At 40.7% G+C, this 22,369-nt stretch overlaps 2 protein-coding genes across 5 annotated transcripts in view; both read right to left on the reverse strand.

Moving 5' to 3' along the window:
* The window catches only part of prmt3 (protein arginine methyltransferase 3), a 45,919-nt gene extending 28,595 nt beyond the window's left edge, over positions 1-17,324 (reverse strand). The window contains exons 1-12 of one of the 3 annotated variants that reach the window (XM_086026444.1): positions 17,236-17,324; positions 16,095-17,161; positions 15,610-15,726; positions 15,266-15,386; positions 13,890-13,972; positions 13,732-13,781; positions 13,529-13,634; positions 12,706-12,850; positions 12,104-12,245; positions 10,264-10,329; positions 6,767-6,888; positions 2,499-2,598 (exon numbers count right to left, since the gene is read on the reverse strand). In XM_086026444.1, coding sequence (XP_085882570.1) covers positions 2,499-2,598; positions 6,767-6,888; positions 10,264-10,329; positions 12,104-12,245; positions 12,706-12,850; positions 13,529-13,634; positions 13,732-13,781; positions 13,890-13,972; positions 15,266-15,386; positions 15,610-15,726; positions 16,095-16,323 — 1,281 coding nt within the window. In that variant the 5' untranslated portion in view covers positions 16,324-17,161; positions 17,236-17,324. Of the gene's footprint in view, positions 1-2,498; positions 2,599-6,766; positions 6,889-10,263; positions 10,330-12,103; positions 12,246-12,705; positions 12,851-13,528; positions 13,635-13,731; positions 13,782-13,889; positions 13,973-15,265; positions 15,387-15,609; positions 15,731-16,094 lie in introns of those variants that run through there. The other 2 variants (XM_086026446.1, XM_086026445.1) reach the window with 2 other exon arrangements.
* Positions 17,325-17,866: 542 nt separating this feature from the next.
* Positions 17,867-21,993, reverse strand: htatip2 (HIV-1 Tat interactive protein 2). 2 transcript variants are annotated; one of them, XM_086026745.1, is made up of 7 exons: positions 21,802-21,993; positions 20,885-21,074; positions 20,665-20,772; positions 20,050-20,187; positions 19,517-19,578; positions 18,446-18,669; positions 17,867-18,230 (listed from the first exon to the last, which is right to left on the reverse strand). In XM_086026745.1, exons 1-6 carry the CDS (start codon positions 21,930-21,932, stop codon positions 18,453-18,455), a joined length of 846 nt encoding a protein of 281 aa, XP_085882871.1. In that variant the 5' UTR covers positions 21,933-21,993; the 3' UTR covers positions 17,867-18,230; positions 18,446-18,452. The 2 variants fall into 2 exon arrangements, with proteins under 2 accessions (XP_085882871.1, XP_085882870.1); XM_086026744.1 differs by having other exon boundaries at positions 17,867-18,669.
* Positions 21,994-22,369: the final 376 nt, after the last annotated feature.

The raw sequence follows: 22,369 nt of genomic DNA on the forward strand, positions 1-22,369 counted from the left end.
TCATTCTATAAAGTAACAATGACAAGCTTTGTATCAATAAATCACCAGATTATATACACAATGTTGCGGCTGGTTATTTTATTTCCTCAAAGAGTGGTGTCACTCATTACCCCACCAAACAATCGCTGGGAAAATACACAAAGTGAAAGTCAACCCAAACATTTTTTTTTAAAGAATATGTTCTATGCAGGCCCACCAGTTGAAACACAGCATTCTGATCAATATTGTGTTTCTGGAATATGAGTTAAGCAACAAAATCCACTTGTTTTTATCTCAGGGGGCGGCCATTTTGTCACTTCTGTCGACTGAAAACGGCATCACACACCCTCAGGGCTCAGATAACGACCAATTATAGCTCAGCTTTAGAGAACAAGTGGGCCGTGGTTGGTCATTATCTGAGCCCTGAGGGTCTGTGATGTCGTTTTCAGTCGACAGAAATGACAAAATGGCCGCCCCCGCAGATGGCTAAAAACGGGTGGATTTTGCTGCTTAACTCATATTCCAAATTAATCATATTGCCTTGTTTCAACTAGCATAGAACATATTCTTGGAAAAAAAAACACATTTGGGTTGACTTCCCCTTCAAACAAAAGGAGGCGGATCCAACAAGTTCCGGGACTGCTGCCGCAAACGATCTACAATATTTCAAATCCAAACTTCAGCTTTTCCCTTTCAAAGTGGGCTAGATGATCAACCCGCACATCTCCTAAGAGCTCCTGAAAAGTGAACATCTGGACCATTTGTGAGACCCCGTGCTAAATAATCTTGTGTGTGTGTGTGTGACCCACCGATGTCACTCAGTTATGTAGCTCGCTGCTCATTTTGACTACTAATAATTTCTCACCTTGTGACAGCCAGTCATGTAGTGTGACCATCGCGGTTATCTGATGGCTTTGAATGTTGTGTGAACACGGCACCATTTGTCAGGACGGAGCAAAGTAAGAAGACAATATATGGTGGTGTCAAGCCAGGAATGTTTTCATTTTGCTGACCCCTTGGGAGATTTGCACATCCACAAATCACCATCTTCATTTTTTCAGTGACTAATGAAAGAATTGTAATGACACATTTAATGATCAGCTCATCAGCAAGCTTTGCTGAAGCCTGATAACGATCCTGATCGTTTGAATCATGTGCTGAAGGAGGGAGACATCTAAAACAGGCCGCTAAGGCGCTCTCGAGGACCGGACTTGGGCACCCCGAGCTACACTTTTTTAGCTGATCAGAATCGGCACCATTTCAACATGAGAATTAATCATCATTGAACACTCTACTCACTAAGGTCACGCAAAGTATTATTCAGATCTTCACGATAGCCAGCAAGTCCACAGATTTTTTTTTTACATTTTGTAAAAGCTGACTAGAGGGCAACCTTTTAAACCTTGTTGTCTCTGAGAAATGCCTGCCACTGCAGCCTTGATGAGAAGTGACTAGAAGATTCTTCGATATATTAGCGCTCTGCGAGCCAGTGTCATTCGATATTATGCCCCATATCCTTCACCGTTCCACGAGCATGTCACTCGCTGAATTTCAATTTCCCCAGCGAAGGGGATAGGAAGGCTCCGGCTGACGACCCCTGTTCGTGACCCTGGGGTTTCACGATGGATTGGGGGGGGGGGGGGGGGGGGGGGGGGGGGGAGATTGCGGACATATCCAGGAGGCTCATGAATTAGGGATGACTTCAGCGGTGCGTTCAACTTTGGCCGTATCGCCATACAGAATCTCGCTGATAAATGGGCATCCAGTCAAAATAAGACTGCTCCTGCTGGTTAGATATTCAGAGGACAGTAAGGTTTAAGTCCCATTTAAGACGCGTTTTAAAAATGTCGAATACATGTTGACACAGGATTGTGTAGGTGTGGTTGATAACAAAACAAACCAAGGTTGACTGGAGTATCCTCATAGATTTGATTACTCTAAATGAGGTATTACGTGTGGTTCTCATATTTGATCAATCCATAGCATATCGTCGCTGTCATGTGAAAAACACTTATGTCCATTTTTTTTTAAATGTTCTTATTTTTATGTGAAAGGTGTTTCTGCGTTACAGACATCGCATTAATGTGAAAATTAAAACATTTTCCAAAATTGGACATAAGTGTTGTTCACAGGACAGCGACGATATGTCTTTTATAGTCTATGTCAAATCATGCTTGAAAACAAAAAGAGACTTCCACAAAAAGTTCCGACGAAGCTGGCAGCAAAATAATAGTTCAAAATGTCTCGCCTGTAAGGTGAGAAAGTCAGATAATGGCGAGCTGACGGGTCAGGCCCTGTTCTAAGTGATTCATTCTTGGGTTGATCCAATCGATTGGTTTTTGGGCCAGAGGGGCATCTAAAGACTTTCCATTTACATGCTGGATGTTCAAGAAAAAATACTTGCAAATATGGCAGCAAAGAAACTAAGGCAGTGGTAGTGTTTTACAATAAGCACTTTGGCTCATTTGTTCTTACATCGGCTACATTACAGTTTATACTTTGCCTTATTGTATACTGACCATCCATTCTGAGATGATGATATCCACTTTCTCCACGGGGAGGCTGATGTCTTCGATGCGGCCTTTGAGCAAAGTGATCTTGTCCTCCAGCTTGTTGGACCTGCGGTAAAGTAAATATCGACGCTTTACAAAAACTTGCAACAAACTTGGCTAACAGCTACATTCTTCACCTCGAGAGGGCTCTTGTGGTTTCACCCCGAATCTCAAATTCTGACATATTTCATTACAAGGCTGTTCGCTCAGCCCCGTTCTTGTTTCTCTCACAGAGGGAAAGACTTTCTGCCCTGTGTTTGAGTGCAGTGGGATGGAATCGCAGCGAACTACAAAATAAGTTCAGAGAGGTGGTCTGAGTTTTGCAGCAATGTTTTTTTTTTTTTAATTTCCATGAAAGATCGTGGTTGGGAAAAAAAAAAAAAAAGAAACTTTCCATCAAGAGCAGAAATTATTAACAATTATTTTATTCATAATACAATACATACATGAAAGTCAAATGTAACGTTTTGGATATTTCCCCCCCTTGCCATGGCTGTATTACGGATGTAAACTGAAAAAGTGCAATCAAGGCGCCGCAGAATGAGGTATAGGAACTGTATTTTCACCAATACCGTTTGAATGATCCCTCCCTTCAGTCCGGCCATTCTGGGTATCAATCTCTGTGAATATTCCATTATCATGACACCTAATGTTACAGAGGACGGAACAATTACTCACCGCGGCCCAGAGTGCATTTCTGTAGCCGCGATGCTTATCTTGAACAGTCTTCCCCCTCTCTACCACTCTGCTCGGGCCGCTATCACATCCTCCCAGATTCCGACACCCCCCCAAGCCCCCACAATCCCGTCGTCATAACAGGGGAACACTGTAAACTCATTATTGCGGTAATTTAGAGGACAATGTCAGGGCTCAGAAGTGTCAGTGTCTGCCTAGTACAGAAATGCATATGTGCCAGGGTGGGTGTAGCGCAGTCAAAAGGTTGTGTATTTCATCTCTTGGAAATGTGAAGGATATTGGTTCCTCAGCAAGTATATGTGTTTTGGCAGGACTTTACCAGAAACGTTGGAAATGGGGATGATTTAACGGTAACAACTAGGGCTGTCAAAGTTAAAACTATGGAGATTAATTTAAATTTTGTAACGCATTAAAAAAAAATGAACTCAGTTAACTCTGTTTTATTTTCTTCCTGTGGCAGCTGACCTCTGCTCACTTTGCAGCCAAACTTAGAGCAGAGTCACTGTGACAAAGACTGACTTTTAGGTAGTTTTACTTTTAAAAACGTCTCATTAGAGAAATCCCAAATAATTTTCATACTTTGCAAAGGCAAATTCAAATACCATACTTGTTGTATGTCTTTGGTGTATCGTTCAACAACAGTTGTATTTTTCAAGGGAAAGAATCGTATTCAAGGATCAAAGAAAGCTATAAGAACAATCTTTGAATCAAAATATACTTTACATTTTTTTTCCATATTAATTGCAAGATTTTACTCAAGTAAAATATCGGTTCCAAGCCTCGTACAAAGTTCGAGTTGTAAAATACGATTAATCGCGATTAATTATAGATTTTCATCGATTAAAATTGAAAGACAGTCATACACAGTAATAATATATGCTAAAAAAAAAAAAAAACTTTTTTTTGTTGTGCTTGGCAGCACCGTCGATCAATAAATTTGATGAAGTCAAACCAACAAAATGCACAGCTTATTCTGGATGGTCGAGCTATTGCTTTAGTCAGCACAAAAGCGTATTGGTTGTGAAATTTGGACATTTTGTGCAAGATCAATAGTGAGAAATGCACAGAAAACAAAGAGCGTGGTAATTATGCCTCGGCATCGCCTTGAGCATAAGCATCAATGGGTGCCATCCCAGGTCCACCGACAGCCGCACCGGCAACGCTCTGGACTCCCCCGAGCCGCGGGGAGCAACAAAGGCCGAAAAGTGCGTTTGAAGTGTGGATGATTAATGTTTGCCACAATTCGCATTAGTTCTCGTAGCTTGCTTCGTTCTTCATCCGGGAACAAGAAGCGAGATCCACTACTAAACGTGGTCACAGGGGCGGGCCGGGGCGCCTGCTCAAGACGGTTGGGTTTGCTTGGTGGGATATCCTGAACAAGCAGTCTTTTAATAATATTTCTTTTATTAATTTTACTGACAGCTTTGCATATAGAGCCAACACGACAACCTTAGAACTACTTGTAAAGCCAGTAGCCACACTACACTTTCTTATTTCTTCTTTGTCTTTGCTGTATATATCTTATCGATCCTTGTAAATAGTGCCCCTAGTGTTCAGACTGAGGTAAATCAAGGCCTTCAGAACAAGCTGTCAAACTTGTGTTCTTAAAGCGGAAGTCAACGCAAAACAGTTGAAACAGGGCATTCTGATAAATATTGCGTTTGTGGAATAAGTGTTAATCCACTCGTATTTAGCCATCTCTGGGGGCGGCCATTTTGTCTTCTGTCGACTGAAAATGACATGACAACTGCTCACAACGACCAATCACGGCTCAGATTCAGAGAACAGGTCAGCTGTGATTGGTCGTTAAAAGCAGTTATGATGTCATTTTCAGTCGACAGAAGAAAAAATGGCCACCCCCAGAGATGGCTAAAAGCAAGTGCATTTTGCTACTTAATTTATATTCCACAAACGCAAAATTAATCAGAATGCCGTGTTTCAACTAGTGGGCCTGCTGGGAAGATATTCTTGAAAAAAATATGCTTAGGTTGACTTCCGCTTTAAAGCTCAACCTCTCAAATGTTTCATTACTTAGCACTTTTGTATTCATTATGTGATTCCTGGCACTTGTATTGTTGAGATGTGGTACATGTAAGCTCACATTGTCCATCTTGCTCTTAATTCAGCATTTTTACAATTTCGCTGACAATAGTCATGTACAATACTATGATGATGGGATTGTGGTGCTTTTTGGCTTGCAGTAAACAAACAAAAAAAAAAACATATTTAGCCTAACATGTTCTGACCAAAGCAAGTTCGCTTTAAGTTTTTTTCTGGCTTGGCAACAATCTAAAAACAATTTCTATTTCATATTTGACCCAAAAAAGTGGGTCCAAAAAAATCCCATACCTTTATGACTAGTAAGGTTGAGTTTCAAACATCCACAATCCAGAGCGTTTTATTGGACAATCCATCAATTCCAGCCATTAAAAAAAACTATCTAGACATTATCCATTAAGGAAGTGACTGTGAAGGAAGAAATTCAGCCTTTCATTTAAACTTCAGCTACGGAGAGGAGACAGGAGATGGATGCTCCTGTGCAACCAACAGAAGCCACTTTAATTACAATCCTGATATTAGCAGCGAGGGGAAGTGTGAGAGACACACAGCGAAATAAGAGCGATAAAGTCGCAACCAAAGCGGAACCTTCTTTGCCACGCGTGTTCCTTTGAGGGCGGAGCTCGGCGTTCACCGCTGGCAAACCTGAGCTGCACCCCCGCATGCCAACTCCTGCTCCCACAGCGAGCCAGTGGGCTGTAAAATTAAAATGTCCTTTTCCTTCAGCAAACCCTGTTGTTCTGCTTATAGGAACCCCTTAACATAACTGCGATAATGGCAGTCGTAAAGGCTTTTAAGTAAAAAACGTTATAAGAGGCAGAGCTGTGAAGAAGGACGTGCCGTCTCTGGTGGAGCTAAATGGATTGGAAGAACCCAAGCATACGCCGGACACCTGCATACAACCAAGCGCTCTAAATTGGGTCATGTTAAAACGATGTGTGCAGGTAAGCCAATCTCAGACCCCAACTGCGGGAGCAAGCAAGGCAGAATCAGTCGGCGCGGTGTCAATGAAACGAACGGATAAATAAAACGGGGCCAAACTAATGACACTCGGTAGGGAGGAAAGCAAAAGCACATCCACGTCACATAATGGAGACACTCTTGAAGGTTTGACATATGGCAACCAAAACAGAAAAAGCTACCAAGATAATCAGCAGACTTTGTAAAGCCACCTTTGTTTGCAGCTACATGGTGCTGTCCACTAATGTTCTCTAACAAACCGCTGTGGCCTTTGCAGAATGCGTGTATTTGAGAGGAAATGACACACGTGGACTCTATTTACTAATTAGGCGACTTCTAAAGCCAATTAAAAGCACTCGATTGTTTTTAGGGGTATCAGAGTACAGCGGGCTGAATACAGATGCGCGTCACCAAAATACACAAGTTTATGATTGCAAGGTGACCAAAAAGCGGTGGAAAAAGTGCAAGGGGTGTGAATACTTGTTCAAGGCACAGTAAAAGTCCCCACAAAATTGTCTTACCTTACTATGTCCATAGCTTGGTAGATTATTTCTGATTGGTCAACAGCAATGACCTGTTTGGCTCCAGCCCGAGCAGCAAACATCGATAATATGCAAGTTCCGCAGCCGACATCCAAAACAACCTATTGAGAGACAAAAAAAAAAAAAAAAAAAAAAAAAAAAACAAACACAATGTGAAATAATGATGGCGTGATAGATTAGAGGCATATGGACATGACATTTCCAAGACGTCCTCACGTTGGTGCGTATTTGCATGTCTGTGATGTTAGACTGCATATCAGCAAAGAGGAGCATGTGCCGGATTGCGGGTCAGTAGGAAACGTTCATCATTGTAAAAGAATGCATAAAGCCCGCCCTGTGTTATCAAGACTCGGCTGGCAAACGGTCAGATAAGGCACGGCAGGAAGAAAGATGCAACATGGTCAGAGAACGAGCGCTGGCCATCAATCCTTCAACCTTGTTTAGGATGAATAGGCACGCGTGTCGGTTGATATTAAATAGATGGAGCAGTTGTAAGGTTTTAAAAACAACATGAAAAGTTAATGAGATGACAAGCAAAGATTTAAAAGGGTCACAACTGTGTGTCTGTGTTCCTGTCGCTGAGGAACAAAAGGCTGATGTTCCGTCTCCAAGTATAAAGTCGATGTTGTACCCAAACCGCAAGATGGGGGAGGTTCCATTGGAAACAATTCTTTTAGCCATCTCTGGGGGCGGCCATTTTGTCACTTCTGTTCAGAAAACAGGTGATCTGTGATTGGTCGCTACCTGAGCATTTGTGATGTCATTTTCACTCGACAGAAGTGACAAAATTGCCGCCCCTTGAAATGGCTAAAAACTAGTGCTGTGAAGCGATCAAAATTTTTTAATTCATCGCAAAATTTTCCATAACTGATCATCTATTTTTCAAGTACTATTTTTTTTTTTTACAAAGCTTGGAACCGATATTTACTTGAGCACAATCTTGGAATTAATGTGGGAAAAAAATAAAAGTATATTTAGATTCAAAGACTGTTCTAATAGCTTTCTTTGATCTTTGAATACGATTCTTTTCCTGTAAAATACAATAGTTGAACGATATACCAATGACGTACAACTAATATGGTATTTGAATTTGGCTTTGCAAAATGTGCAAATTATTTTGGATTTTTCCAAAGGGCCGTCGAGCAACTCCTGAAAGTAAAACTTCCTAAAAGTCAGTTTCAGAGTCAGTGACTCTTTGCTAAGTTTGGATGCAAAGTGAGCAGAGGTCAGCTGCTACAGGAAGTAGGAGTTAACTGAGTTAATTTTTTTAAATTAATCTCCATAGTTAATGCTTTAACTTTGACAGCCCTACGAAAAACAAGTGGCTGTTGCTGCTTTAACTCATATTCCACAAACGCAATATTAAATCGGAATGCTGTGTTTCAACTAGTGGGCCTGCTGGGAACATAGTCTTGAAAAAAATATGTTTGAGTTGACTCCCGCTTTAAAAAAAATGTGACCCCAAGCAACCCTTCCACTGCTGTCGCCTTCTTAATCACATCTATTTTGGGGCTTCAGGGGCGATCAGCTCATTTGCTCAACGTATGCCACCATTGGTGGTAAATGCCTGACACCAGCTGTAGTGAGCGTGCACTCATCTGTACGTAACACTTCCTATCTCTCTATTTGAGGCAGCTGTGCCTGCAGGTACCCCGCTGCCCTTATGGGCCCGCCTGCATACAAGACTGCCGGCACAGCGCTGACACAACATAAACAACACCTCTGTGCTCACCACCAGCCGCATTTATGTGCACTCTCCCAAACAATCTTTGCGGGGCTGAAAAAAAAAAAAATAAATAAATAAATAAAAAAAAAAACAAGAGGATTTCATCTCTTGTTTTCAATCTCCCTCCTCCTCTTTGCCAAATGCTTGGCTCTGACAGGTATAATGTACATTCCCCATCACCGCAACCTGCCTCTCAGACTTCCACACACTCATCCCAGAGCTCACCAGCAGCCCCCTATATAATGGATGGCCACGATATGGACCGCCGCTTCCTGGGACTAACGGCTACTCCGGTCTATGTTGGGAGGGGGTTGTGTTTTGTTAGTAGAAGCCAGCGTTTGTTATCGGCCCTCTGCAGTCGACATTGAGTGCACTAATAAAGTCACCCAGGGCTTTACAATCAGACACTATCATCGTATTAATGCTTTACCTGAAAAATGTTTGCGTTAAAGGCCGAGCGGCGCATTTAAACAAGCTAATCTGCACATTTAAACTCACAGGCACCTTGATGACTGTCATTAAATTTACACAGAATTAACATTGCTGAGAAAATGGTACGTTTTCTACAAGGGAATATTGTGCTAATATACCTGGTATGTAGCGGAGACCGGGGGATGGTTGTAATGTACTGACACCACCTTGCCCCCACTAACAAACTCTCAGTTTGAGTAAAAAAAACTGCCTGTTCTGGAGCCAAAACGCGATTTTCCTCACAAATATGTTGGCATAGTGTCCATTGTGTTTTAGGTACAATTGTTTCACTTTCATGAGCTCAAGTAGTAGTTTCTCTAGTTTAATTTGATGTGTTGCATTTCTGCTAGCTTTGATGCTAAATAAATAAATAAATAAAGTGTTACAACCTTCCCCTTGCCTGGACAACACTTAGAAGAACAAAAGTAAAACACTTTGCTAACTCACAGACAAGGAAAGTGTGGATCAGATGTCAGCATTGTACATTTTGGGCCCATTGAAGAGACAACTACATTTACTACAACTGCTAACAACAAGCTAATTTAACACATCGTCGCTGTGCCGTGAAAAACACTTGTCTTTTTTTTTTTTTTTTTTCAATTTTCTTATTTTTACGTGAATGATGTTTCGCATTAACGTGAATTTTTTTTTTTTTTTTTTTAAATGGACTTTAGTGTTTTTCACAGGACAGCAATGATATGTATTGTTACTTACTCACTAAGTGATTTTGCACCTTAAAAACGCTGTTAAAAACTGTTTTGTTTGTTGTTCAACTGTTCAAATGCGTTTGAGTACTTACTGAGTACTAAGCGCTGTTCACAATAGGCACTTTCACATATCTCCAAGTGTTCAAATACTTTTCACATTAACCTGTTTCTTGTTACAAAACACACAAAAACACAATACAGGCCGGTTTGTACTTTATGTTATGTATATATTTATTTTATTGTATGTATTTTCATTGTATTATTACTACTGTAGTCTTACAAGTTTATGGTTCCTTCTTTATCATTCAATAAAGTGCTTCCATACATTTATTAGTATGGATTTTTTTTTTTTAAGCATACTAATGTAGTTGTTACATCCAACCTCAAGTAGTGTTACAACTTATGCTGGTACTGGTTGTTAACAAAATACCTCTTTGGATTTTACATAAAATTACATAATCTGTGATGGTGTAGTAGAAGTTTATGTGCGTGCCATTTAAAGAAAGCAAACATGGGGCACAAACAACCATTCTCTGTGCGGTTTTGGATGTATTTGTGTAGAATAAGCTCACCTTGTCTCTGAACACTTCAGGGTTACTGTATATGAAGTCACGGTAACTCTCTGTGCGCACTTTGTCCTGCGAAAAGAACATGAGAAATCCTTCATTTAAACCCGAGAGAGGCATTGTCTGCATGGATGATTTTGTAATCTACGGTTGATTCAAAGTCTCTCCAAAAGAGTTTCCCAATTTGGGTAAATCTTCAATTTCACTCTGTTCATCATGGTTGTGAACGGTTACCATGTGTATCTTCCTGTTTTATGCTGCATAAGAACACACTTGTTGCACTTAGGGCGGCTACAAACATCGATTGTGTCAATATTGTTGTCACAAAACAGAATATTTTTAGCTTTTGTGAGATGGAATTCATTTTCATTTCATGGAATTTCCTTTTCATGGAATTTATTTTTTCCTCTCATTAACTTGAGGCTTACAAACCAATAAGTAAGCAAATAAGTATAAACATTACTCTATGTTGCCATCGGTTCATTTAAACTTGTTGATCGGGGATCGGCCCAAAAATCCTCAGCGTGTCTTAATGATCACTAATGGGGGAAACTAATAAGGATTGGCCTTATTAAATTCAAAGCCATGATACTGTGAATAATTCTGGTCAAGAGCGGATTAGCCAAGACACTAAATAAATTCAAAGTCGTGCACCAAAATTCATGTTTTTCCCATGTATCAAATGATTCCGATGTGCATATTGTACAATCAATATATATTGGAAAAGGCATGACATTCCTGACCACACCAGTAAGCCTCTTCCACATAGGTTCAATCAACTTTTCTTCATTTGGGACTCTTCGAAAACTAAGAGCAATTTCATCAAATATGAGGTGTGTCCGAATAGTTCCAGAACTGGTGCCACCAAAAAGATATATTTGAAATCCAAACCATAAACTACACGTCGCCAGCTCTGTGATCACGTCTTGACAACCTGACGCACTGCATATAAAAGCCTGCGGGGGAAAAAGTTGGATAACTGCAGAGAGCTGAGGTCAGACTTCCTGTATAAACTCCAAGGTGATTAAATTGAAGAGGAACACATAGTTTGCCTTTGAAGTATGTTTTTTTTTTTTTTTTTTTTTTTTTTTAACACCACTTGCAATCAATAAAAAAAATATGTTTTTTTTTTTTGTTTTTTTTTACATCACCTGTCGGGCCAGCACAGACTAATGACACCGCATTACAACTGAAAAACAAATGAAAATATACACCAACACTTCAATGTCGATTTCCCACAACCGCTTCCAGAGATTAGTGGTGTAGTTTAATTTCCTCTTAAACAAGTGTCTCTTGTAGACAGCGCACTTTATTGAAACCCTTCATCTGAAACTAACCTCTGCTATTTATTACTAATTGGCAAAGACCTATAAAACTGGGGGGTAATTTCAAAGTTTTGCAAAGCAAGAAAAAGAACCACACCTTGTTTCCCTTACTTTCCTTAGTCCCTCTCACCACCAACACAGTGCGTCAGAGGCGACTCGCATCGGCTTGACGTGCGACCAACACAAAACGTAAAGCTCTGTGGTCCAATCAGGATCGTTGCCAGGATACGTGCTAGTACTGCAGTAAGAAATGTGCGCACACACCTTAGCTGTCTACATTTTGACACCCGAGTGCTTAAAGCGGTCTAAAAATGAATTTCAACGTGGGGGCAATGTTGGTGTCTCACATGACAGCCTATTGCTGACTTGCCACTTTCGATGAAACGTCTCATCCAAAGTACATGCGTACGACCACTAACATGCCGCTTTCAAATTGTGCGGCCACGCCACCCACTGCAGAGCGTGCTGCGCGGCAGGGAAGCGGCTCGGAAGATGTACGCATTTTCATTGTAAGCTCACACCTTGAGCATCTCCTCATGAATGCCATAATGACCGTAGGAGCCGAAGTAGGCTTCGTCCTCGTCATCGTGAAGCTCGGCAACGCTGCGCGGGTTAGCGGGCCTTCCGGTTTCTTGGTCCAGCACCAAATCCTGGACGAGAAGACTAAAAGTATGGGAGATAAATTTGAGTTTAATATTTCATATATTAAGGACGCACAGCGAGAGCAGTGAGCAGAAAGCACACTCAACCTTTATAGCATACAGGACGTAGCGGTAAATGGAGCAGATGAGAGGCATTTATCTTTGGAGCTCCCTTTTCACTCACCCATCTTCTCCCTCCCCTTCCTAACTCTTTCTGTAATTTTCCCTTATAGCCCCCTCTTACACCCCCCTCACTTTAACCTCTGTGCTGCAGTGGAATTTTCCCTTCCTTTAAAACTTCTTCCACATGGTAGCATTGGCTGTTAAGGTAGCTGAAATTGAGTCCCCCTGCTGGCCGGTCTGCTGTATTGCAATAGCAAGTCATATGGTCCGTCAGAGGTCAAACAAAAACGCGAAACAAAGCTCTAAGTGTGAACATGTTACTTAGAAGGCTACAAATACAAATCAGAAACATCACTGACCGTAGGTTTTGCACATCCTCAAAGGATCGAGCAAGCGCTTCCTCAGCAGAAGATATCCTCAGCAGTAGCGCCTGATCGGTCTCCGCCTCCGATGGCCTGCATGCTGCTGCACCCGTGCCATGGTGACCGCACAGGTCCTCAGGGTCTACAAAGAACAAAATACATTTTAAACCCGATGTGGAATGGGTCATTTAAAGTTGTCATTTTACTTTAGTGCCGTCATTTGTAATCAATCCAAGTCAATTATGGTGGCTGAAAATGTTTTATTGGACATCCATAAGCTCTAGGGGGGCATTGAACAGTAAGATGATAGTACTTGACCCGATTAAAAATCAAATATATACATCAGTGAACAAGCAGTTAGCACATTTGCCTCAAAGTTCTGAGTTTTGGGGTTTGATACTCAGCTTGGGCCTTTGAGATTTGCGGAGTTTGCATGTTGTACTGCTGTCGCGTGCTGCTGGACATTTTGACTCTTTAAAGTGAGTGTGAACTGTTGGTTGTTTGTCTATATGTTCCCTGCAATTGACTAGAGACCAGTGTGGGATGTTCCCTGCTTCTTGTTCAAGCTCAGCTGGCGACCCTCATAAGGACAAGCACTGTCGAATATGGATGGATGCACATATAAGACATCTGCACATACACAATTATCTAAGGCAGTACAAATTCATGTCTCACACGTGCGAGGGCTTCTTTCAAGAGTGGTCAGGGACAAATGCAGTGCAAAAGAGGCATACAACAGATCCACTAGTTAAGGCGTCATTTCTTAAAAAAAATAATGCTTCAATTACAAAAGACACCGAGAAGGAACAATAGTAAGTACCAATTTGCAATAAGGGGTCATCCTGTATAACCGGCCGGAGGAAGTCTTCACTCTCCCACGGTAAGGGACCATCTGGTAGCCCCATGAGATAGGATGGATCACATTTCTGAGAAAAAAAAAATAAAAGTCATCGAAAAAAATAAAAGTCATACACTAATTTATGACCCGGTATTGAAATAATACGTTCAGAGACAAATACTCACTGTTGAGCGTATGAAATTGATCAGCTTTATGTAACTGTAGTCATCCAAATCTAATAGGGGTAAAGAAGTTTCAGTGAAACTGAGGAATACTGTAATCAGAACTTGGATTTATATCATTTAACATTCCGTTTATGCATAGTGCTTCTCTGTGTACTTACTGTGTTTCTTAATTACTTCGATAAGGTTCACTTGGTGCTCAACTGTGCAGTGCTGCAGGGTGTCAGGCACTGAATTTAGTAATCTGGGGGGGAAAAACGACATTAATAACATATAATATACTACATAATAATAATGAAAAAAACACTACATTTAATATTTATGTCTAAATCCACCTGTTTCAATCTGCGTAGATAATGGATGGATGGATGGATGGACGGACTATTGGCCACTATTGGTCTATCATGAAGCCAGGAAAGGCATTTTTCTCATTGCGTGCTCTAAGCAAAACTAACAGATGACTGTGTGCAATCCCTTAGTGATCAATAAAATAAAATAAAGTTACTGAAAAATGATGCCAGTAGAGGACTGACAAAAACATTACCAGTAACAGTATCGAATGATCATTGAGCCAAGCTACCTCAAGCCGCTAGACTCAGATATCATTCGAAATCAACGGTCGCCTCGCTGCGATATAAACAATCCCGAAGTGTTAAGAGCTGTTGAAAACTGTTATTAATGCGAAGGGCTACCAATATTCTACATACTTCTGAAATGTGGTCCTTAGGAGCTTGGTGACCACTGCTTGAGCATAAGAGATCAGATTTGGCATCCCTCACTTACATACCGGTGGATATAATACAACACACCCCTTTGAGCTACGTGCCTACGGCGAGTCTAAGCTAGTGGGGGCAAGGTGGTGTCAGTACATTACATGTTTGTGGACAGCACCAAAACATAGCAAGGAAGTCTGCATATTGTGCTGCATACAGTTACACACTATACCGTACAGTCAATATAAGAAACCTGCAAATAACATGTCATAGATAATAATAGTTTTGCTTTTTTTTTTTTTAATTATTAAATTTAGTTGAGAGCTTCCAATCTGTTGCGAGTTCAGTAACTATTATTTATTTATATTTTTAAACATACAACTATATCTGTGCATGTAAAAAAGATTCCCTGGCCTCTAAAGAGTCAAATAAAATTGTGGGGTACATTGGCAGAAAGCCTGTTTTCGTTTGTCTGTATGTTTTCAAATCAAACATTCTGTTTTAATAGCACATGTTTTGACGTTGACAATAACATCCATGAAAATCGGTTGAGAAATTATCAAGCAAGTTATTTGCAATGTACATGCTGCGATTGGCTGGCAGCAACTCCGGGGGCGTGCCCCGCCTACTCCCCGGAGACTTCTGGGATGGGGTCCAACACCAGACCCTCGTGAGGCTAAAGCGGTTCAGATAATGGATTGATGGGTGCATTCACTGCCTTCGATGGGAACGTTGCCTCCGCCAACATGACCGCCGCATAAAGCACGTCGCCTGGACTGCCATAGCGCGCGGACCTACCAACTTTTATACATCTGTGCCCTCACCTGACACAAAACAAACATGTGACCTGTTGAATGTCCTCGTCCATCCACTGCTCGTCGTCATCAGCGCAGTCGCTACCAGTGTCCGATAACGCGGGCATGTCCTCGGCATCAGCACAAGGATCTAGTCAAATTAAAATGATACTTTACTAGTTAATTGTCAAAGTGACCCACTCCTGTGGTATGTAAAGTTCGCTAGCAGCCATTAGCACACCGTGCAAACCGTGGTGCAAACACATTAGCTAGATGGGCTATACATTTCATTCCGGGTTGAAATGCGTGCATCAGGCGAAGTTTATATTCTCCGGTGTTATCACGTACGTGTATTCATCGTTTCAAAGACTCACGTGTTTCTGTGCATTCTGCCATGATACCGCTTTGTTTCCCCCGATTACTTCCGGGTGACGTCACGGCCACGCGGTTGACACTTCCGGAAAACACTCCACAAGATGTCGCTGCTCGCCCTAACTCGAATGCGAAATAGAAAATCCAAGCTATTTTTATCTGATGGACTTTGTTAGTCATATTGATCGTTCTTGATAAATATTGCACTATGAAGCATATATAAATGCTGAACTAAAACTCTATGTCAACAAAGCGTACACATACCTTTAAAAATCTGATTTTAAAAAATTGAGTTTTTATTCAGCAGAACAAAACTAAGGGCTTGAATTGAAGAGTTGATTCTTAACAGTTAAGTTCAATGTATTTTACTGAAAAAGTTCATACGTAAAATATGTGATACCAATGATTTTTTTTTTGCAAACACCTCACATAAATATTTCAAATTTAGACATACACTTTGCTTAACATACTCATTGTCATACCGTACCAATAGTGTCGCTCTTATGATGGTTTAAGCGCAAAGGGAACATGTTTTTCAGCTGTTTGTAGGGAATGAGATTGTCCACCCACTCCAGCAATGACCACCTCACAGTTCCTTTAGTAGCATTCACAGGAGGTTTTGGAGTCCACCCAAGATCAAGAGTGCCTTCACTCTCTGCTGGCTGGATTACAGGAGGCGAAAAAGCTTTGAATCTGCCTTGGACTGTGGCTTGCATTCGAAAGATGGCTTGGCTTCTGCTTGAGAAATAGTTCACTTGTGGCCTTGTTTTACTTGATGTCCCATAGACTCACAGATTTTGGTTTTTGAATGGAAAAATTTTGCCACGAGAGCCAGATTGTGGTTGTGCTCCAAGCCAGGCCTGATGTGGCGAATTTGGGCATAGCCTTTTTTTTTCTTGCAATCCCATCACTGGGATGCCACTGAGCAGATTCGCTACTTGGGTAACGTCCCTCATTTACAGAGTCCATCTTGCTGCCGAGTACTTTGGACAGTTCCTGTTGGTTAAAAACATCATGAGATCCGATATTTGGATGTGGTTTGCTTTGTGAATATGTAATTGATAGAGCAGTCTCTTGACTATGAAAAAACTGTCCAGATGTAACACTGACAGCAAACCGAGCCGAAGACATTCCCAAATCAGAGGTTGCATGAGGGGACTTTGCATCTGGGGTCGGGCTATAACACGAAGGCCTGGATGTGATTCACTTTGTGAGTATGCAACTGATGCAATGGTCTCATTCTGAATATGAAAAAAATGTCCAGATGTAACACTGACAGCAAACTGAGCTGACGACATTCCCGAATCAGAACTTGCTTGAGTGGAATTTCCATCCGGGATCAGGCTAATAAAACCAGAAAGTTGAGACCAATCTTTGTCCCCACGGAGGCCTACGTGAATCTGTCCTGCCTGGATGTGAGGCATGTCACCTACACAAACAAATACACCAACTCTCCAAACTATTGCTCCATTCATCAAGGATGTCAGCTGCAGTCGTTAACTATTTGCGTCCCCCCCACAATTTACATGACCACCCAGGAGCCAGAAAAAGAGGCTGCAAAAGAAAAGCGTCGTTCATTAAGAATTAGCCTTATGAGTAACATAACTTCAAATGTTGGTATAATTGACCTCATAAAACCTGTGAGACTCATTGTTCAGCGATAGTTTCGGCTGCTCGATGTGAACAGCCACAAGTTGAGAGGCTACTATTTATAAACTCCCGTCCTGTAGATGAAGTCAGCTGTTCTCCATTTGGATTGATTGCTGTATGCCTGGTTGCTATGGAAACCTCCTGGTTGCTATGGAAACCTCCTGACGCCTCCTGAAGTCTTTGCAGGTAAGTACAAATGCGCAATGTGTCTAATAGTGTGGCTTTATTTAGGTTTAAACACTGAAATTGAAAAATGTAAATACAGTATGTATTTTAGCTTTTATCCGCTGTTAAAAGTGCATGCAAAACACGTTTTTTCCCCCAATATTATTGAGGAAAATGTATTTTTTTGTACTGTATCTCTAAAAAGGAACTGATTAAATGCAATGTATTTGAATGCAAAATAAATTAATCTTAACACAAACAGCCTGCTTGAACAATATAATTGTAAGACAAGCAGGAACCTTTTTTTGCCTACATTATTACTACAGAATATAACTTTTTATGACATGGGAAAAAAAAATACATTTTTAGAACTCTTATCGCAGTTAGGTGTACCCAACTGGGTCACAGGGGGGCGCTACAACACAAGAGACTAGCGACAAAAAGTTTAGTTCTCCCACAAGGCAATTTGCATTTATTAAAAAATAGATTCAAAGTGCAATACAATAAAATAAAAGAGAAACAACATTCATTGAAAAATCATTGACCAAAGTCAACTTATATTCAAACCATCCGAAACACTCAACACATGCAAATAAGCAAGCAACATGTAAGGCAGTGGTTCTCACAATGTATGAAGAGTGAAAACTCTGGGTTACAATCCGGGCACTTAATATTTTACAGCAGAGCATACAAATATACTTCCAGTTGCAAAAGTAAGACAGAAAGGAAAAAAATGACAATAATTATACTCCTTTGACATGATGCGATGACCCTGAGTTTAAAGTTGTCTGCTACGAACAGCATTCACCTGAGAAGCGAAATTAGTAGTTGAGATTAATTTAATTTACTTCACAGCAGTAAAATGTAAATGCAAAAGTAGCATTGACTGCTGTCATTACACAAAAGTTGCAGTTGTGTGTTGAGGTGAGAATACATCAACAGAAAGAAAAAATCCGGTATGAATAATGTATTATTTAAAACAAGGACAGAACAACAGGTCCGTTTTAATATCACAAAACTCACTCGAGAGTTACTTTTTGTCGGTCTTTCCCAGAGTGCTGATGGCTTTGTTCTCCAGGATCTCAACCTTGTGTCCAGACTGAAGCACAGTGTTTGACACCATAGCCTTCGCCACTGTTTGGATGGGGATGGACATGGATGTGGAGAAAACAGCAGAGACGGCACCGAAGAACTGCCTGGCCAGCCATTCGCCAGGACGACTCTCTTGTCGATCCACCAGCAATACCCTGTTGGAGGGCAGTACAAATATTAAAAACAGCCAAACATAGAGATAGTAGATTAGAAATGTTCTCTGGAACTTGTGCTGCATTTGAGAACATTAGGTGTATGGAAATTTCTGACAAAAGTTTAAAATTCTACTTGCGAACCATTTTCATTGAAATGCACAAGTCTTGCGTCACACAATGGCAGCAACCATCATTAATGTAAAAGCGCCAACACAAAATGAATTGCAAAACTGAAAAACCGCGACCCTAAAATCGGAAGTCAACCCAAACATATTTTTTTAAGAATATGTTCTATGCAGGCCCACTAGTTGAAACACAGCATTCTGATTAACATTGTGTTTGTGGAATATGATTTAAGCAGCAAAATCCACCCATTTTTAGCCATCTCTGGGGACGGCCATTTTGTCACTTCTGTCGACTAAAGGTGAAATCACACACCCTCAGGGCTCAGATAACGACCAATCATAGCCCAGCTTTAGAAGATGAGTCGCGATTGGTTGTTATGAGCCCTGAGCATTTGTGGTTCATTCGACCAAAGTGACAAAATGGCCGCCCCCTGAGATGGCTAAAATGGGTGGATTTTATTGCTTAACTCATATTCCACAAACACAATATTAATCAAAATGCTGTGTTTAGATTAGTGGGGCTGCGTAGAACATATTATAGTCAAGAAAATGTTTGGTTTTACTTTCCTGTTTAATGGGAGTGATTTCTCAAAGCCATTTCAAATCCATGAATAAAACACAACCGAATGTTGCTTTTTCCACACATTCTGCTTTTCTTGGGTTTTTTTCTCTAAGGTTTAAATGTATTTTTTTATAAGGTTTGAAATTCAAAGCTAACTTACCCAGGTCTGTAAACAGCAAACCTGTCAAAATCCAATGCCTGTATGTCTTCTTCCACTTGTCCCTGAAAGAATTACATTACTTTTAGTGGTGCTCCCAAACATTGATTCTCAACTACTGACACACGGCAAACTGCATTTTCCAACTGCAGCTAAGTTGCGACCCACTTCAACGGATGTTAAGAACACCTAAGAAAATGTGCTCTTTAAAAATTAGCTTAAAAATCATGCGTATCATATTTTAACTACACATTCTCAAGATAGATATTCAAAGTAACTTTTAGAGAACCTTATTAATAAACTGATGATGAAGTGTGAATACAAATGTATTCTTAACATTGGCATCTGTAATAATGAAAAATGTCTTATGTCTGCATTGCTGTAACCTGAGCAACCACTACACGTTTTTGCTACCTCCACAACCAGGCCAAAATGGCTCCACAACCCAGATGAGAATCACTGCTTTAACATCAGTGTTAGCGGACACAAACCATAAGAGGATTATATTTATCAGATGTAATCATAAGGAGAAAAACCTTGACTTTAAGGTAGAGGAAGTTGCTGCTTTTGTCTGCTCCTCTTGAAGACTCCAGGTGGAATTGCGTGCAGCCTCCAGCTTTGGCAAGCTCAGCAGATTTTAATACATAGTCATGATCAACTCGGATGAATCCTTGCTGAAATCAAACGGATATATACCAGACGAATTAGCAATAATAATTCTGATTGTTAAGCAAAGAAATGCTCCCATTTCACATCACGACCATGGAGTTTGTGACTTGCCGAACTCTGTTGACAACACGCATAAGGAACAGGAACATTTACAATTTTCTGCGCAGATTGGGGAGGAAAAAATACTATTAACACACCCTACATCAAAGGATTAGTCAGGCTATCTCTGTCTTGCGATATCCCCTTTACTCAGTGTAAAAAGTGGGGGAGAGGAGCCACTCCTGCACCTCAAATGGTGAAAATATACAGTATTACATGTCCTGCTGCTGTATGACTTAATAATCTGTATGTAACTTAACATGTTACATATTAACGCATTTGTTATTCATGGTGTGCAAGCTTACTCTCCACTTTGCTGTAAAACTGTAATTTCCTCTTTGCGGGAGCAATAAAGGCATTCTATTATATTCTGTTCAACTCACAGCCCCTGCTTTTGCTCGGGTTGTTCCCATGCAGCAGTAGCCAACATCATGGCCCTGGAAAGCAGCAGCATAGTCCTCAAGTTTCTCAAAGTCCACCACCTCTTGAACCTGGAGGCAGAAAAGACAAAAAAAGTGAAGAAAAATATTACACATATATAATATTATAATATACAACCTCAATGGGAGGTGTGATATGTGGCTTCATAGTCGGCCCACTGACCAGATTTTCAAAGGCGTCGCCCTCAAAGTTGAGCTGCCTTCTCCCAATAACTGTGATCTTGGAGAAGATGTTGCGCTGCAGTAACTCTTGAAGCAGCACCTTGCCAGTCTCCCCAGACGCCCCGAGAATGAAACAGCTCTTATTCTTCTGCCTGAAATTTTCCTCCAGAGTTTTTATGTCGGATGTCATTCTGTGTACCAGAAAAACAAGGCTCTTACCATCGCGCGTACTTTCTGTTCACACATCACATTGCGCAGGCAAGCATAAACATGCAACGAATTGTTGGTTCCTTGATATCATGCAATTGATGCCTGTAATGACATTATTTTTAAAAGAAACCAGTGGACCAATGAACTGAATCCGATTAAGATCCAATACGAGATTGATACTAAACACGATGCCTTTACAGAAATAAGGGGAATTAAGTCAACAGACTCAACACTGTCAGAGTTATTGAATGAACATTGTGAATGTGGTTATGTTTGGCCACTGTCATGTACAGTTCTCTAAAATACTCAACCCCCATTGTAACTTGAAAAGCTTACAAGGTTTGAAAAAAACAGTACTTTGTTCTGAATGAACAAATGCAACTTTTTTATTGTCTTTGCCACTATTATTTTTATGAATGATCCATCTATTCAAAGTCTGAAAGTAAATGTTAAAGCATAAATGAATACATTAATTGCCAATGGGGGTTGAATAAATTGCAGGGGAAACTGTAGCTAGATAAAGGTAACCATAATAATTAAATCAGTTCTCAAATTAACGTGGTGCATTCATATACCACGTCAAACCACAATAATGACGGTTTGTGTTTACACGAGCTGATTTCCCCTTACGTAAACTTACCACTTACGTACACATTGAGCTTTAGCACATATAGAACAATAACTCCGGTGTCAAGCAGCAACCTTTACCTCGCGAGGTGAGCTGGCTCAGGGTCGTCCAAACACTTTAGAATAACTGCAACGAAGACGATAAAACAGGCGCAGAAGGTTGTGCCCGAAATTTTTGCTACTGGAACGCCTAGCACTTTGATAAGAGGCATCACTCGGAACAAGGACGACACTGACAGAAGACTTCCTGGTTGCCTCGTCTTCCCGCTGCTCTGATTGGTTGTGGAATGCGGAAGAACCCCTTGTCATATATATATATTTTTTTAACCACCAGTCATAGTACTGCACTTTCAACGTTGAATGATCCGTTGTCATGTCTATTCGTTTATTTTTATTTTTTAATCTGCACGGAGCAGCAATGAACTAGAAACAGATAGTTTTCCCTTATACTTTGCAATGCGGAGCTGCTCGTGAGATTGTTAAATAAAACCTAAATCAAGACGTCATCATCATGGTATATTCCAAGTGTGCAGTGAATGATGTAGCATAGGAATATATCTATAAAAAAGCTGCACACTAGGAATATATCTATAATGCTGTCAATATTCAATACTGCATCAAGTAAACAAACCCATTTATGACATCCACT

This window comes from Filicampus tigris, chromosome 3, assembly GCF_054856515.1.
Source record: "Filicampus tigris isolate MCC_2025a chromosome 3, RoL_Ftig_1.0, whole genome shotgun sequence".
In the NCBI taxonomy this organism is placed as follows: Eukaryota; Metazoa; Chordata; class Actinopteri; order Syngnathiformes; family Syngnathidae; genus Filicampus; species Filicampus tigris.